The 13165-nt window shown below is 37.7% G+C and overlaps 1 protein-coding gene across 1 annotated transcript in view; it reads left to right on the forward strand.

The window, feature by feature from the left end:
- Positions 1-2526: 2526 nt before the first annotated feature.
- Positions 2527-13165, forward strand: part of RXFP2 (relaxin family peptide receptor 2) — a 44831-nt gene continuing 34192 nt past the window's right edge. Inside the window, 9 exon segments of the mRNA XM_075081876.1 lie at positions 2527-2695; positions 3702-3776; positions 4759-4864; positions 5893-5964; positions 7472-7543; positions 8451-8518; positions 9989-10028; positions 10155-10223; positions 10885-10956. Coding sequence (XP_074937977.1) covers positions 2527-2695; positions 3702-3776; positions 4759-4864; positions 5893-5964; positions 7472-7543; positions 8451-8518; positions 9989-10028; positions 10155-10223; positions 10885-10956 — 743 coding nt within the window.

The following is a 13165-nucleotide window of genomic DNA, read 5'->3' on the forward strand; positions in this document are numbered from 1 at the left end:
CTTGCACTACTAAGTTTGCAATCAATTTATAGACTTGTTTCATTAAAGCATATTGAATAACAGTGACTTGTTAGAAAACTGCACACATTGCACGAACCTAGCTAGTCATCAGTAATACGTGATACGGTTTGGTCGATTTTTGCTACTCAGAAATTTATGGTGAGAAACAGGGGAAATTTAGTAGTAAGTAGAGAAGGAGCAACTCCATCATAGGCAGAAATTTGAAGACTGACCTTTATCACTTGGTGAATAAAGAACTGCTTTTATGGCATCATTGCGTTGAAAGAGAAGCTTCCGCTTTTATCTGTATCTATTAATCAGCCAAAGTGCTGTCCATGGGGTGGTAAATCATGAGTCTTATGGACCTGCTCCACATAATACTGCAGACATTGATGAGAATGGATGCGGATAGCCAGCACATGACAGCGTTGTTTGTGTGTCAGTGTTACTGGAAAGTGTGTCAGGAACAACTGCAGCCATCAGAGAAGTAGATGCACTATGCTTGATAAAAGAGCCAATTAAGACAAGTTAAAATTAATTTAGAGACTCAGAGAGAAAACCAAAAGAGCAAGCCCTTTCTTTTGGATAATAGCTGGTTTCTTGTCTTCGCAATTAGCTGAATGCTAAGAGTGAAGAGAGACTCAGGATTCATTTTCAGCTCTGCTACCCCACATGCATTCTGTTGTAGCTTTGCTTCTCTTGAGAGGTCATGGACACACTCTGTTCTTTAAAACGGACCATCAGGCCATACTGAACATACATGTGTACTTTGAAAGAGTGTTTTTTCTGCCCCTAAATGAATACAGATAGAAAGCTTTTTCCAGTCCAACCTTTGTGCAGTATTTGATACATGAAAAAATGAGTTAGAACTAAAAATACTGGCACTACTGAAAGGACTTTGATGAAAAGAGCAAACTATCAGAGTCAAATTGTAACATTATTCAAAATACTGATATGCAGATCTATAGTCTACCCAGTCTAAACTACCTATTTTTGTCCACATAATGGATCCTAACAAAAGTCTTCAGAAAAGCCAGCCTAAACTTCTTCACCCATCTTTTAAGTTTTGTAGCAAGAAAATGTTATAGCTATCTCACTTAAAAGGCAAGGCATATCTTGACAAGATTTGCAAAATTAACTTAATTTGGATCTTAAGCATGAGTTTGGAATCAACTATGTATTTCGCCTCCTATCACCGTGTCTCAACCTCGGTTCTTTGCATAATACAAAAAGCAGTATTATTAGCACAGTGTTAGTTGGATAAGACTAAAACATACTCAGTTTTTAAAGATTACCATTTAGCCCAATTTCTGCTCTTTCCATCCTTGCTGATACTATATAGCCCCTAATTGTCTATCAGCCTCATAGGAATTGGATTACTTCACTTTGTTTCTGTCATTCTTCCCTATAATTTTATCCCATATGTTTCATTTTAATCTTGTATATAGTCCCACAGGAGTCTCATGAGTCTACAGCCAGTATGTCTGCCTTTGCAAGGTCGGTCCACAGATATTTCTACTGGTTCAACTAAATTTATAATGAAATTTGCTTTGTCAAATTAGAGCTTCGCTTTTCAGAGATGTTGCTAATGAATAATGCATGATACAAACAACTTTCCTGTTTTGTTTTGTTTGCTTTTTTTGCAGTTTTAGCATTCTTTCATTAGTTTTTCTTGGCCATAAAATCTCCTGTAAACTTTGTGAAAGGGAGAAAGTGTTTTTGCAAATGGACATATGCTCCATACCTGTAATGAAACAATAGGGAAGATTTCCTGCAAGTATTCTGCAGAAAACCAGTCATTTGTGATGTGCGCCAATAGAGGAAATAAAAACTATTCTCTTGCTCTGAACATCTTGTCTAAATGAGTGATTTACAATATTATAAATGTAATTGCATTATTGCAAAAAACATCCAAAAAGAAAAGCCATAAATCTGAGACCATCTTTGCAGACTCGTACCAAGATTTGACTTGCCAATTGCCCAAAGATTTTACTGTAATTGTGTTCCTAATACAATAAGAAATATATAAATGTTCTTAGTAGTTGTACCTCTCTGACGTGTAAGTGGACATTTCCCTGTTGCCCAGCTGCCTTCGGCATGGGAAGTGGCTTTCCACATCTTCCAGCTGGAAGTTCTTTCTTCACATGAGACTTCCATTTTCCCCAGCCCACAGCACCCTAGTAGCACTTCCCTGGCCATCCCCAGCCATGCTGCAGGGTACTGCTACTTAAAGCTCACACCTTTGAGGAATCAGTCTGCCAGGAAAGTATATTGATAAGTTTCTTTCTGGCCGGCAATATGTTCTGCAGATGACAGGAAACAAAAGAATGTCAAACAGAAACTTTAAGCTGTCTCTTCTAAATTTCAGTGGTAGTAAGCCATTTGTAGCTGACACTGTAATGCAAGAGGCAGAATTAAAATGACATATAATGCACTTTAAAGTGAAAAATTAAAATATTGGGTCGCATGTGTGGTTGCAGTTTTATCAGGCCTCTCTAATTTGAAACATACTTTGCTATAGAGAAAATGTCTTCCCATATTTTCTCAGAATCCTTGCTGATGGAAGATATTTCAGTTGGTGTTGTCTGCCAAAAGGGTTATTTTCCTTGCAGAAATCATACAACTTGCCTCCCATGGGCATTTCACTGTGATAGCATAAATGACTGTGAGAATGGTGCATATGAAGAGAACTGTGGTGAGTGTTGCAACATCTGTAAGTATACAGAAACAAAATCTGTTTATGGGATGTGCTCCTCCAGCTAATACACACTGAATCACTAATGGTCAGCAGATGATCCACAAGCCTGACAAGTCTGGGGTTTTCAGTGTAATTGAATATTTTCTTCAATGAATGAAGGAATTACACCATGCTGGTCAGCAAAGAAAATGGACAGGGTGCCTAAAGGCCTTCCCCAGGCAGACTCTAGTGGTGAGGTTTCTGTAGAATCCCTATTATATTATCCTCTGCTGTGGACAGTGGGTAATCACTGAGTATCTGTGTGGGGAATCCTTCAAAGTGGGTGCGTGAACTCCAGCACATAAGTAGGGGTACTTACGCTCAGTAAGGCTATCTACCAGTACAAGAAGAATTCTTATTCTATGTTTTCAAGTGTTGTAAGAGTCTTAGAGATATACATACGTTGGTATATGTGCATAAGCACATATGCACTTGGTGGTGATCACATTATGAGTCATCTCTGTCTTATTTATCTCCAAGCCCACTCTCAATCCAAAAGACCAATGAGGAAGTCAGATCAATGAGACCAATCTCCTTTTTTGGCTAATAAATTATCCCAGTTTTGGAGGATGATTCCCTCTACATCACATTTGACTTCTGCAACTGTGATGCATGTTGGGTCAGAAGATAATGCATCAACTCCACTGTCATCTTTCTATCTCTATTTCTCTTTATCTCCCTACCTCCCTCTCCCCCCCACCCCCCACCCCCTTACCCCTGCTTATAGTCTGGGGCACTTCTGATATTCAGTTTACATGAGATCTGTTAATTTGGGTTTATAATCGCTCCTCATAATAAGCAGAAAAGACAATTAAAAAAATCTGTTTGAAGATTTACTTTTGGTTCCAACCCATATAAGAAAACACATGTACCCCACAGACAATTTGGTACTAATGTTCTGGTTTTCATTAAAAGCCAATATACAATTTAAAGTACAGCTGACAAATGTTAACACTTTCTATAGGAGATAACAGTGGATGGGCAAGTATCTTTGGTATGGTTCATGGAAAGCCTAATTATCTGGATTTATCAGAAGAATTCTAACTTAATCCTAATGCCTGTGTTAATATCTTTAAACTATTTTACACTTCTAAAGCTTTTCACTGCATACATATATTTACTATAATTGTAGAGATATCTGGAACTTTATATGCACTCAGGGAACTCCTTTACTTTCCCGGAGCTTTTTGCATGCATACCAGAGCAGAGTAGTGCAATGTGGAACTTACTTGTTAGTGCCAGGTTGCAGCTGTATGAAGTTGCAAGAAAGTGGTAATTACACTTCTGGAAACTTTTAGAAAGTCAGTATTTATTTTCATCCTACTCAGGAACAAAAGAAAAAAGAAATGCTTCCCTATGAAACATTTAAAGAAAAAACATAAAATCTTGAAATGTTTTAGGTTGATGCCTTCTAAAATATTTCTTCCTGCCTACTGATGAAAAGTCATAAACCCAGAAGCCTCAGCTAAGTCAAAGCATTACACCTCTAGGACAGCTCTTCAGATGGACTGCCAAGTTGGGGTACCCAAAAAGCCCTTTCCTTAAATCCAGAAATCAAGGACAATGTCTTGCCAAGCAAGAGGCAAGTTTAGATGCTGTGTTCCCTCTGGTATCCAATTTCTCAGTGAAGTGTAGTGACTTAAACAAAACTGCATACTCCAGAGGAAACTGTTCCATCAGCAGCTCCTCAGCTGTTCTCATTTGTATGTATATATAAATTTATATGTATATCAAGTATACGTTGTGTTTCCGTTGCCCTTATTGTAGCTTATGGACAGTAGGATATTAAACTTGATTTACATTTTACTTACGTTTGCTTTCATTAGATGAAAAGCACTGAAATCCTAGGAAGTGCAGCATCAGTGTTTTACAGCCTTCCTGATAAGCGAGCCTCACTAAGGTAATTTGGGGGCGTTGCATCTAGATGTCCAATCCCTTTCTAAAAAGAGGTCTCAGAAGGACACTCAGACGTACTTGATAGGTCATATGTAAGACATTCACTCAAGAATTCCTTTTCCCAGGTCTCCACCAATACCCAGAAGGTTGCAGCTGCATGGAAACAGAACTAGAATCTTCTGCTGTTAATCTAAAGTCTGTTCCACTTGTTTCAAGTAACGTAACCCTCCTGCAAGCAGAGTTCCCTTTGCTCTCCAGTATAAAGCTGTTTTACAAACAAAGAGGTTCCTAAAAACACTTTGCATAGTGCTATACTACCAAGTATGGGCTCTCTGCGTTCAGAGACTGCAGAAAAGGTTGACCCACTACAGATATTTAGTAGGATGTAGTGAATGCTGTGAGCATTTTGCTGCGAGGCCTACTTCAGTGTGGAATTCATCTGACAAAATATGTGTCAACACTGTAAACCAGTCATATAGTACAGGTCATATGAACTGCACACAGAACATGTTTACTTCTCTCTAAAGAGAGCTTGGGGTGTTAGCTGAGATGTGCATTTTGCACTGTAGATGTTTACAGTTAGGTGAGTTGAATGCTATTTGGGTTTGTCATTCCTATTGCTTAAAGCCTGTCAGCCCCAGGCCACTCAATAAAGATCACTGGCTGTGCAGCCAGAATTGGGGTAATGAGCACCCACCAAATACTGCTGAAGTTACCAAAGCAGGAATTTCAACATTGTTGGTTCTTAACGATGACTGACAGCTCCCTAATTCATTTTTCCTGCTCCAGTCCTACAGGTTGTCAAAACATATACATGGCTGAATACTTACTAATATGAGAAATTTTTTAAGATCTGTCTGGATTACCAAAGGAAAATATTTGAAGGATGTCAGTCTTAAAACTCAGCATGAAGTTTCCTGGCCTTCAGCTAGCTCTTTCAAGCAATCAGGTACATTTACTTCCTAAACAGACCAAAGGGAGGCCTGTCTTCTCCCAGCTAATCCCAGGAGGGCACTCAAGCTTCACCTCAGGATTTAAACAGTAAGGACAGATGACAAAAAGCTGAGGTTACCCAAGCTTCACCAGCAAGGTAATGCACCCAGTGTACCGCACCGGTGTAACGTAATGGAATGTGCCCAAAGTCCTTTCCATGCTCTGACCCTGTGTCAGCTGCACCCAGATGTAAGGCCTGATTTTTGACAGCTGCAACACTGACCAGTTAAGACCTAATTTAAACATCAGTTACCAGTTACTTTTAGGTCACTCTCACACCACCAGATCTATTCTCTTCCAGATAAAGTTTTCAGCAAGTGTATAAAGTTAAAGAAAATGTGAGTATCTTGACAGTTTTTAAAATTATTACATGATTCCTGGAGTATATAGAATGAACAAAATCAATATACAGTCACATGTGTGACCACTTTTTTGGCAGTTTAGAACTGCATTTGCCTTTAAATTCATGTTTTGACCATGTGGGTCTTCCAGTGTAGCCAAATGTGCACAGATGCAGGCAATTTTGTATGTAATACATGGCGGTCTAGTCTTGCTCCCTGCCACAGAAAAATAACTAAGCAGAAAGTAAGTCTGTCTAATAAGAAACACCACCATTTTGTCATGAAACTGCACCTTACTGTTTTAAAAGGTTAAATAAAGCAGTTTTATAATTTTTTTTCCCATTTTTTCATTCTTTTTTGATGCTAAGCTACCATGGAAACCAATTGCAAAATTGTGCAAGTAGCTGCACATATGGCAAGTTCTCCTGTGCAGTCAATCGTCTCACAGACCACAAGTACTTTTTTTTTTAAAGCTGGGTGGTGTCTTCCATGTTCTTTATAAAGTAGGGTGGCCTTTTTATTGGAATTTGATTTGGAGAGCTTTCAAAACAGCTTCCTCCTAGTTCCAGTAGGAACTAAAGTGACCTTCATTGAGTTATGAAGAGGGAAGGTGTTCATATATATTACATTGTCAGGGAGAATGACTTGTGTCCTTTTTATATATGGCTGTTCTTAATAACAAAAAAAAATCAATCAGCCCTATACCTCAGATAAATTCTTATAGGATTAAGGCATACATACAAAGCTAGCATGTATGACTTCTCCATAAGAAAATAGGGACAGCCTCAAGGGTAAGAATTCATATATCAGACTTAAGATAAATCCTCATAACACCCCTACGTTTACAGAATTTGAGTTTAACTCTTGCTTCTGCCTGGATGGTGTATGCCTTTTATTCAAGAGTTCCTAATGACAGCTCAAACTGCCTTCCATCCAAAAGCAGTTAGCAGCCTGCAAGAACAAGCGTTATGTGAAAGGACTGTATCATTTGGAGAGCAGGCAGAGTGCTAGAACAAATTTTATATAAACAGAATAGACATGCCACTAATTTTCAGCTGAGTCGCATCAGCAAGTGCAATGTATGTTAGCATAAGTGTACCAGGAAGGATGACTAGTGATGGTTCACATTTAATAAAATTCAAAATAATAGACTTGTAGCCTGGAACAGTATTGACTTTTCCTCCCAACCTCCAGTGCTTTCTATTTTGTATCTTATTTTCTATACCCTATGATCTTCTATTCCAAAAGCGTAATTAAGAAACAGGACATGACACACTCTGGAGACAGACACATGCAGAATAGGGTCAAAGAAGTCATTACAAAGTTCTGTTCTGGTAGAAAATATTGAATCTGACTTCAGCGGTGTTACTGAATTTACAGGCATTAATTTAGTAGTGTGCTTAAAATGGCAGAAAGGGATAAATATAGGATTAGAAAACATTTGAATTTCTAATAAGTTAATGAATCATGGTTATCCTGGCTTTCTTACCTTAACCTGTACCTGATTTCTACAACACAGCTACATGCAGACAATATCAAAGAGAGCATTCTTTGGACTACGCAAACTTCAGAAACTGTGAATGCATTATTGCCCCATTGCCCTTGGGAATCACAGGGCAACCAGCCTTCCACAATACAGGAAACAGCGTCTAAACTTTAGCCCTTCAAAGTCTCATCCAATAACTGTTCCACACTGGAATATCAGTAGCTCAAGAAAGATGCAAGCACTTCCTGAATTTTAACTCTTGCTGTGACTCTGATTGCACACTCTGGCAAAGACAAATCGCTGAACTTCTTTTTGTATCATTATCAACCCATTATAAACTCCATCCACTATGTGTACCTGAAACTGCCTCATTAGTTGATGTTCAGAAACCATATTGGCCAAATTTTTCAAATGACAGTATCTACAGCATTATTAGGTCCTGGGTATCTCTACCACTTCCAACAGCTGATACAAGCTCAGTGCCTTTGAAAATCAGGTTAATCCTGACCAGTTAATTCCGGTTCCATATCAAGTTTTGAATAACAAGCTACACGTATTGACATTTTGATAGATTACTGTATATAAATGCAAAGCATTTTTACTATGTCTACTTTGGTGTAAAAAGCATATGTATAACACCTAGGCAAAAGCTGACCATTGCAGCATAGCAAAACAGATCCATCTCAGTGCAGTGCAAAACTATTCATAAAAGCACATCTTTAATGCTTTATCCAGCATCATCCAAACTACTAAATATTTAAAAAGATTAAGTCAAATGCTAGCGCTTTTGCAGTAGCAGACAGACTTTTATGAGATAGAAACATTAAAATACTTTCACCCAGCATTTTAAAATCAAATATTGCTTGTCACAGTTCTTTATCTTTCTGGTTGTTCTCATCAACTGTCTGAAAGTTTTGTGCTTCCTCCGTTTAGAAGTAGTCTATCAGTTCTTAGATAGTGTTATTTTAGCTTCCGTGTCATATGTTTTTGTCCACAGGTATCTCAGTCAAAAATGTATCACCAGATTGAAACCTGGGGTACTCAGAGATCTACATAAATTGAAATGTCTCTGAGTATCCATTTTCTCCCTGTCTGTAAAAGTACCATTTATCACTGGCAATGCATGTGTTTATGGCATTGATCTAAAAAGAAAGGAATAAGGTGGTAAATCTATGTCTGCAAATGACATCCTGCACAAAGAGTTTGGAATGACTACCCCAGCTTGCAACTCCTTATGACGCAGGTTATGTTTCAATTTCGGGAAAGAATAACTATATCTAGTTATTTTGGATTTGCAGAGAAAAACCTCCATCATTATTTGCTCATCTCAGCCATTTTTTAATTTTTTCTTTGCAAGGATTTGTGATGTAGTAAACTATTATTTCTTTCCAGAATTCTAGATTATAATGCAATAGTGAAAAATTCACAGCAGTTATTTGCTGGGCTAAAGTCTTCGGGGTTTTTTGTAAGTGTTGCTCTTGCACATATTCATATTGCTATTGTTCAATATCCAAGTAGCTTTCCCTTCTATCTTTCTGTTTTTCCTCCAAATTATTTTCTTTCTTTAAGACTTTCAAACATCTTCTTCATGAAGGAATCATGCTTGTCAACTCCCCATACTTAACATGTCTGGTTCCAAATTCGGATTTCTCATAGGCACCTTCCATGCTATGACTAGCTTTACTATGTTTCTGTTAAAACTAAAGCACATTCCCGAAGTTGTAAAACTGTTTAGAATTGTATCTCTTCTCTCAGAATACCTACATGAAACTCATGATCTAAAGTGGAAACAGTTGGAGACAGCCAGCACACACCTAGCACCTCCTTTTAGAAAACTGAAATGGTATTTAGGTACTTGAACAATTTCCTGGGCAGTTATCACCGTGATGACTATAGCCAAAAATTGCATATAAGACAGAGCTTACAGTAAGCGGGAAGGAGACATGAAGTCCTATAAGCATTTTCCATCACCCTCATCAAGTAAACCAGCAACTGAAAAGTATAATCTTGGTTTCTTAGAAAAGCTAGCACATGTGTTTAATAGTATCCAGGGAAATAAAATACTTGGTTTTGCTAGCAGAAAATTTTTTGCTACTAGTCCCTTGGCTTAGGGCAAAAAAGGTGAAAAACTTGGTGTCTTTAATAATCCATTGACTCAACTGCTCAGCCAAGCTCATGGTAGGCAGCTGCTGGCATCAGATCTGGCACCAGTAGCCTCTGGACCAGGCTCCATAGAGTGAGCACTAGCAATGGATGGGGCAGGAGATGAAATACCTTCCCTCCTTACCACCTCCCATGGGAAAGAGTTTGAGGAAGGTCATAGCATGTGTGGAAAATGTACACTATCCATACTGAGAATGTAAATTATTTAACAAACACTTTTTTTTTCTGAGTTGTTCAATTTAGCATATTTTTTGGTCATTCAATGTATCCGTTGCTTATAAATAAAATACATTAGTAAGCTAATATCAAAAAATAACTGTTTGTGCTATGCTTTGCTACTGGTAACTTTAAAAAACTTTTTTTCTTTTGTAGTTTCTGTAAAATCTAAATCTACCTTAAATTTCAAAGCAATGTAACTAAATCTAATCTTGGATTCTTCTCTCAAAATTTTACATTTGTGTATCTTTCCTACACTTACATATTGTCTCATGAAGTACGATAAAACATCTTGTTTCTAACCATGTTTTAATTTATGAAGATCAATGATAAGCAATTCACTTCAGACTCTTCCCAAATTCTGTACTCAAGTGCCTCTTATCAACTGGATGTAAATCAATTATGCAAAAATTTAATTTGATAAATGAATATATCTTTTTCTGTGCAGATGAAAAAATAATGTTTTGTTTATTCTGTTAGACCAAGGCACTTTTAAAGGTGTGACATTCTAACAAAAAGTATAACCTTGCCAAAGTGGAACCTCATAGTGTTTCAAAATACCACAGTCCTCTGCCAACATAAATCTTCAGAGCTGCTTCTTGTTCTCATGGCTCTCATGAGTTTAGCAAAATTTTGTCCTTCACTTTAGTTTCCCAATGAAAATGAAATAATTTATTGTGAATGCGTGTTTATCTTAAGTATAACATAGGACATATAGATATATGTTACAATTAAATGTTAAATCCCCACCTAGTGGTCCCCGTGTATTCTGGTACATGGATCACTCATAAGAAATGCCAATGTATTAGCCTATTATTGCTGAAATGGCTGTCAAACTGGGCCATAAAAAGAGATGAAAATGCTACAAAGAAAAGGATATAGTTTGCTTTGTTTGGTATTTACATTCATATTCAAAACTAGGTAATAAATTGGGGGTAATTTTGTAAGAAATAAATAATGCCAAAAAAAGAGACTAGCCCAGAGCCTAAACTCCCTCCTGCAAAGCTATTACGTAACTCATGAATAAAACCACTTTCCTTATTGTTATTCAGGGATTTTAAAGGCAATCATATTAAGGCCTTAACAAACACCACCATCCTGGAATGCGATGCACTCACTGTATCGTAAGTAAAAGATGCATGAAAATAAAGCAACAAAACCCTTTTGAATATGTGTGACTCACAGTCCTCAACACAGGATTTGTCTCAATGTAAAAAGCCTCACCAAGACAGTTGCACTTTTGTCAAGGAGGCATTCTTTACAATTAATTGCATTATTGTATGCGCAGTCACATGGCACATTTTGGCAATTGTCATGATCACTTGTTTCAACAAACAGAATAAGAAATAGGCATACTGTATTATTTCTGCCTTGTGATCAGATCATGAGCACCAGGATGCTTTTTAAATTCCACTAAATCCTGGGACTTGCAATCTGATCACGAAGCAGAAACAATATAGCAGGCCTGTATCTCAACCTGCAGATATTTTTTCATGTTGAATCTATTCCTCCTTCACACCAGGTTTTCCCCTTGCAGGGAACCTGAGCAAAACTTTGTGTCGCTGCTAAAATTAAAGATATTGGTGTACAGTAATAACTCATATTTCTAGTTTTTTATATTTAGTTGTATGCCATATAATACAGAGGACAGGAGAAACAGCATCTGAAGCAGGATCACGTTAATGAAGAAAAAATTCTACAGTTAAGAAATATAAAATGCTCCTTACTGTTATACATGTGGTGTCTCACCAGTGAGGAACAGGAATTCCCTGCAGTGGGACTGTATCAATCGCAGTGAGAGCAAAAGTAAAAAAGAAAAACAGCTAAATTTGAACACATAAAATTTCTGTCTGGATAGCAAATCCCAGAAGCTTTAATCAAGTAAAATTCCATATTGCTGTTTTACTTTGTAAATTTCTTGGTTTTAATTAAAACTAAGGAAAGGTTTACTTAACTGCTTAGTTTTGTGTAGGCTTTTTCACCGACTACAATAACACACCTTGTTAAGGTCTTGTGTAACTTCTAACACACTAGAAAAATAAAAAGCCAAGTAGTCATACTGAAACATGAAATTAGCACGCCATATTAAATTGAATCATTAAGTACTTACTCTAATATATATTTTACTTTACAGGTTTTTTTCATGGAAATCAAATTTGCTTGCTTCTTGCAAATACCTTTTCCTCATTAAAAGATCTGGGGGAATTGTGAGCTTTCTAAAATCTGTTTTTAAATTACAGAGCGTGAGCTATTACATGCCTGTAATCTGTGACTGTATTGCACTTTTCCAGCCCAAGGTGAGGCAGGAGGCCGTGCAGAATCAAAGGCAGAAGGACAGAAAGGTACCTGGCAAGAGGGAGCTGCAGGTAGTGCTTAAGGCAGCATCACAGGGATGGGAGAAACTTATTCCAAGACTTCCCAGGTTTTACAACAGAGATAGATGTATGGGTTGAAAATCAAGGTTTCTCTCTGCCCGTGACTGTTGGCATACGAATGCTCAGCTCCTCTGGACCAATACTACATTTTTCAGCTCTTCGGCTCACATGCTGAGCTAGCTAGGGCGGCATCCTTGTGAGGTGAACCAGTCCCTCCCAGTAGCTGTCTGGGGAACTGAGGCACCTACTTTAAGATCTGAGACCGCCACTTCCCCTGGGGATAAGCGTGTATGCATTAGGCTCATCTGCATATAAAGTAATCACACTGCATCTGGGTTTTGGTTGCCTCATTATCTGGCATGACATGTTTAGGCAGAAACATAAAACAGCTGCAGAAGGTGTAGAAGCGGAAAAGAGAAGGGAAAGCTTGAAGGAGAAGGGGAGCTGTCAGTGACTGGAGTGACATCAGTGATTGAAACAGGCTGCTACTGCCTGTGGAAGGAGAGTAGCAACTGATGTTATTCGTTAAACACACTGATTTGCTGCCATGGTGAAAACTCATTCACTAATACCGATCTTCAGTGTTGAATTTACTGTGGGTTTTTTAAAAATGTTTTTTATTTTCCTTTGTTTTTCCATGTTCTACCTATATTAAATGTGAAAGCTTCACATCTATGTAATTAGGCTTTGATTCATCTCACTTCTCAGCAATGATTAAGTTCATAAATTATAGAGAGACCCTCAGGCAACCAGGTTTCCAAATTAGATACTTCAGCTGAATTAGTTATGATGAATCAGAGCTAAAATGATCCATGTTTAGTAGTCGCCAGACATCAGTGCCTGTACCGACTGGCTTCAAAGTGACTTATGGATAAAATCAGAGCAAGGTAGTATTGGATGAACTGAAGTAATGATAAAAGATAATTTTGCTGCTATTAAAATTTTAACTAAGATAGCA

The sequence above is a fragment of the Phalacrocorax aristotelis genome, chromosome 1, assembly GCF_949628215.1.
Source record: "Phalacrocorax aristotelis chromosome 1, bGulAri2.1, whole genome shotgun sequence".
Taxonomy (NCBI): domain Eukaryota; kingdom Metazoa; phylum Chordata; class Aves; order Suliformes; family Phalacrocoracidae; genus Phalacrocorax; species Phalacrocorax aristotelis.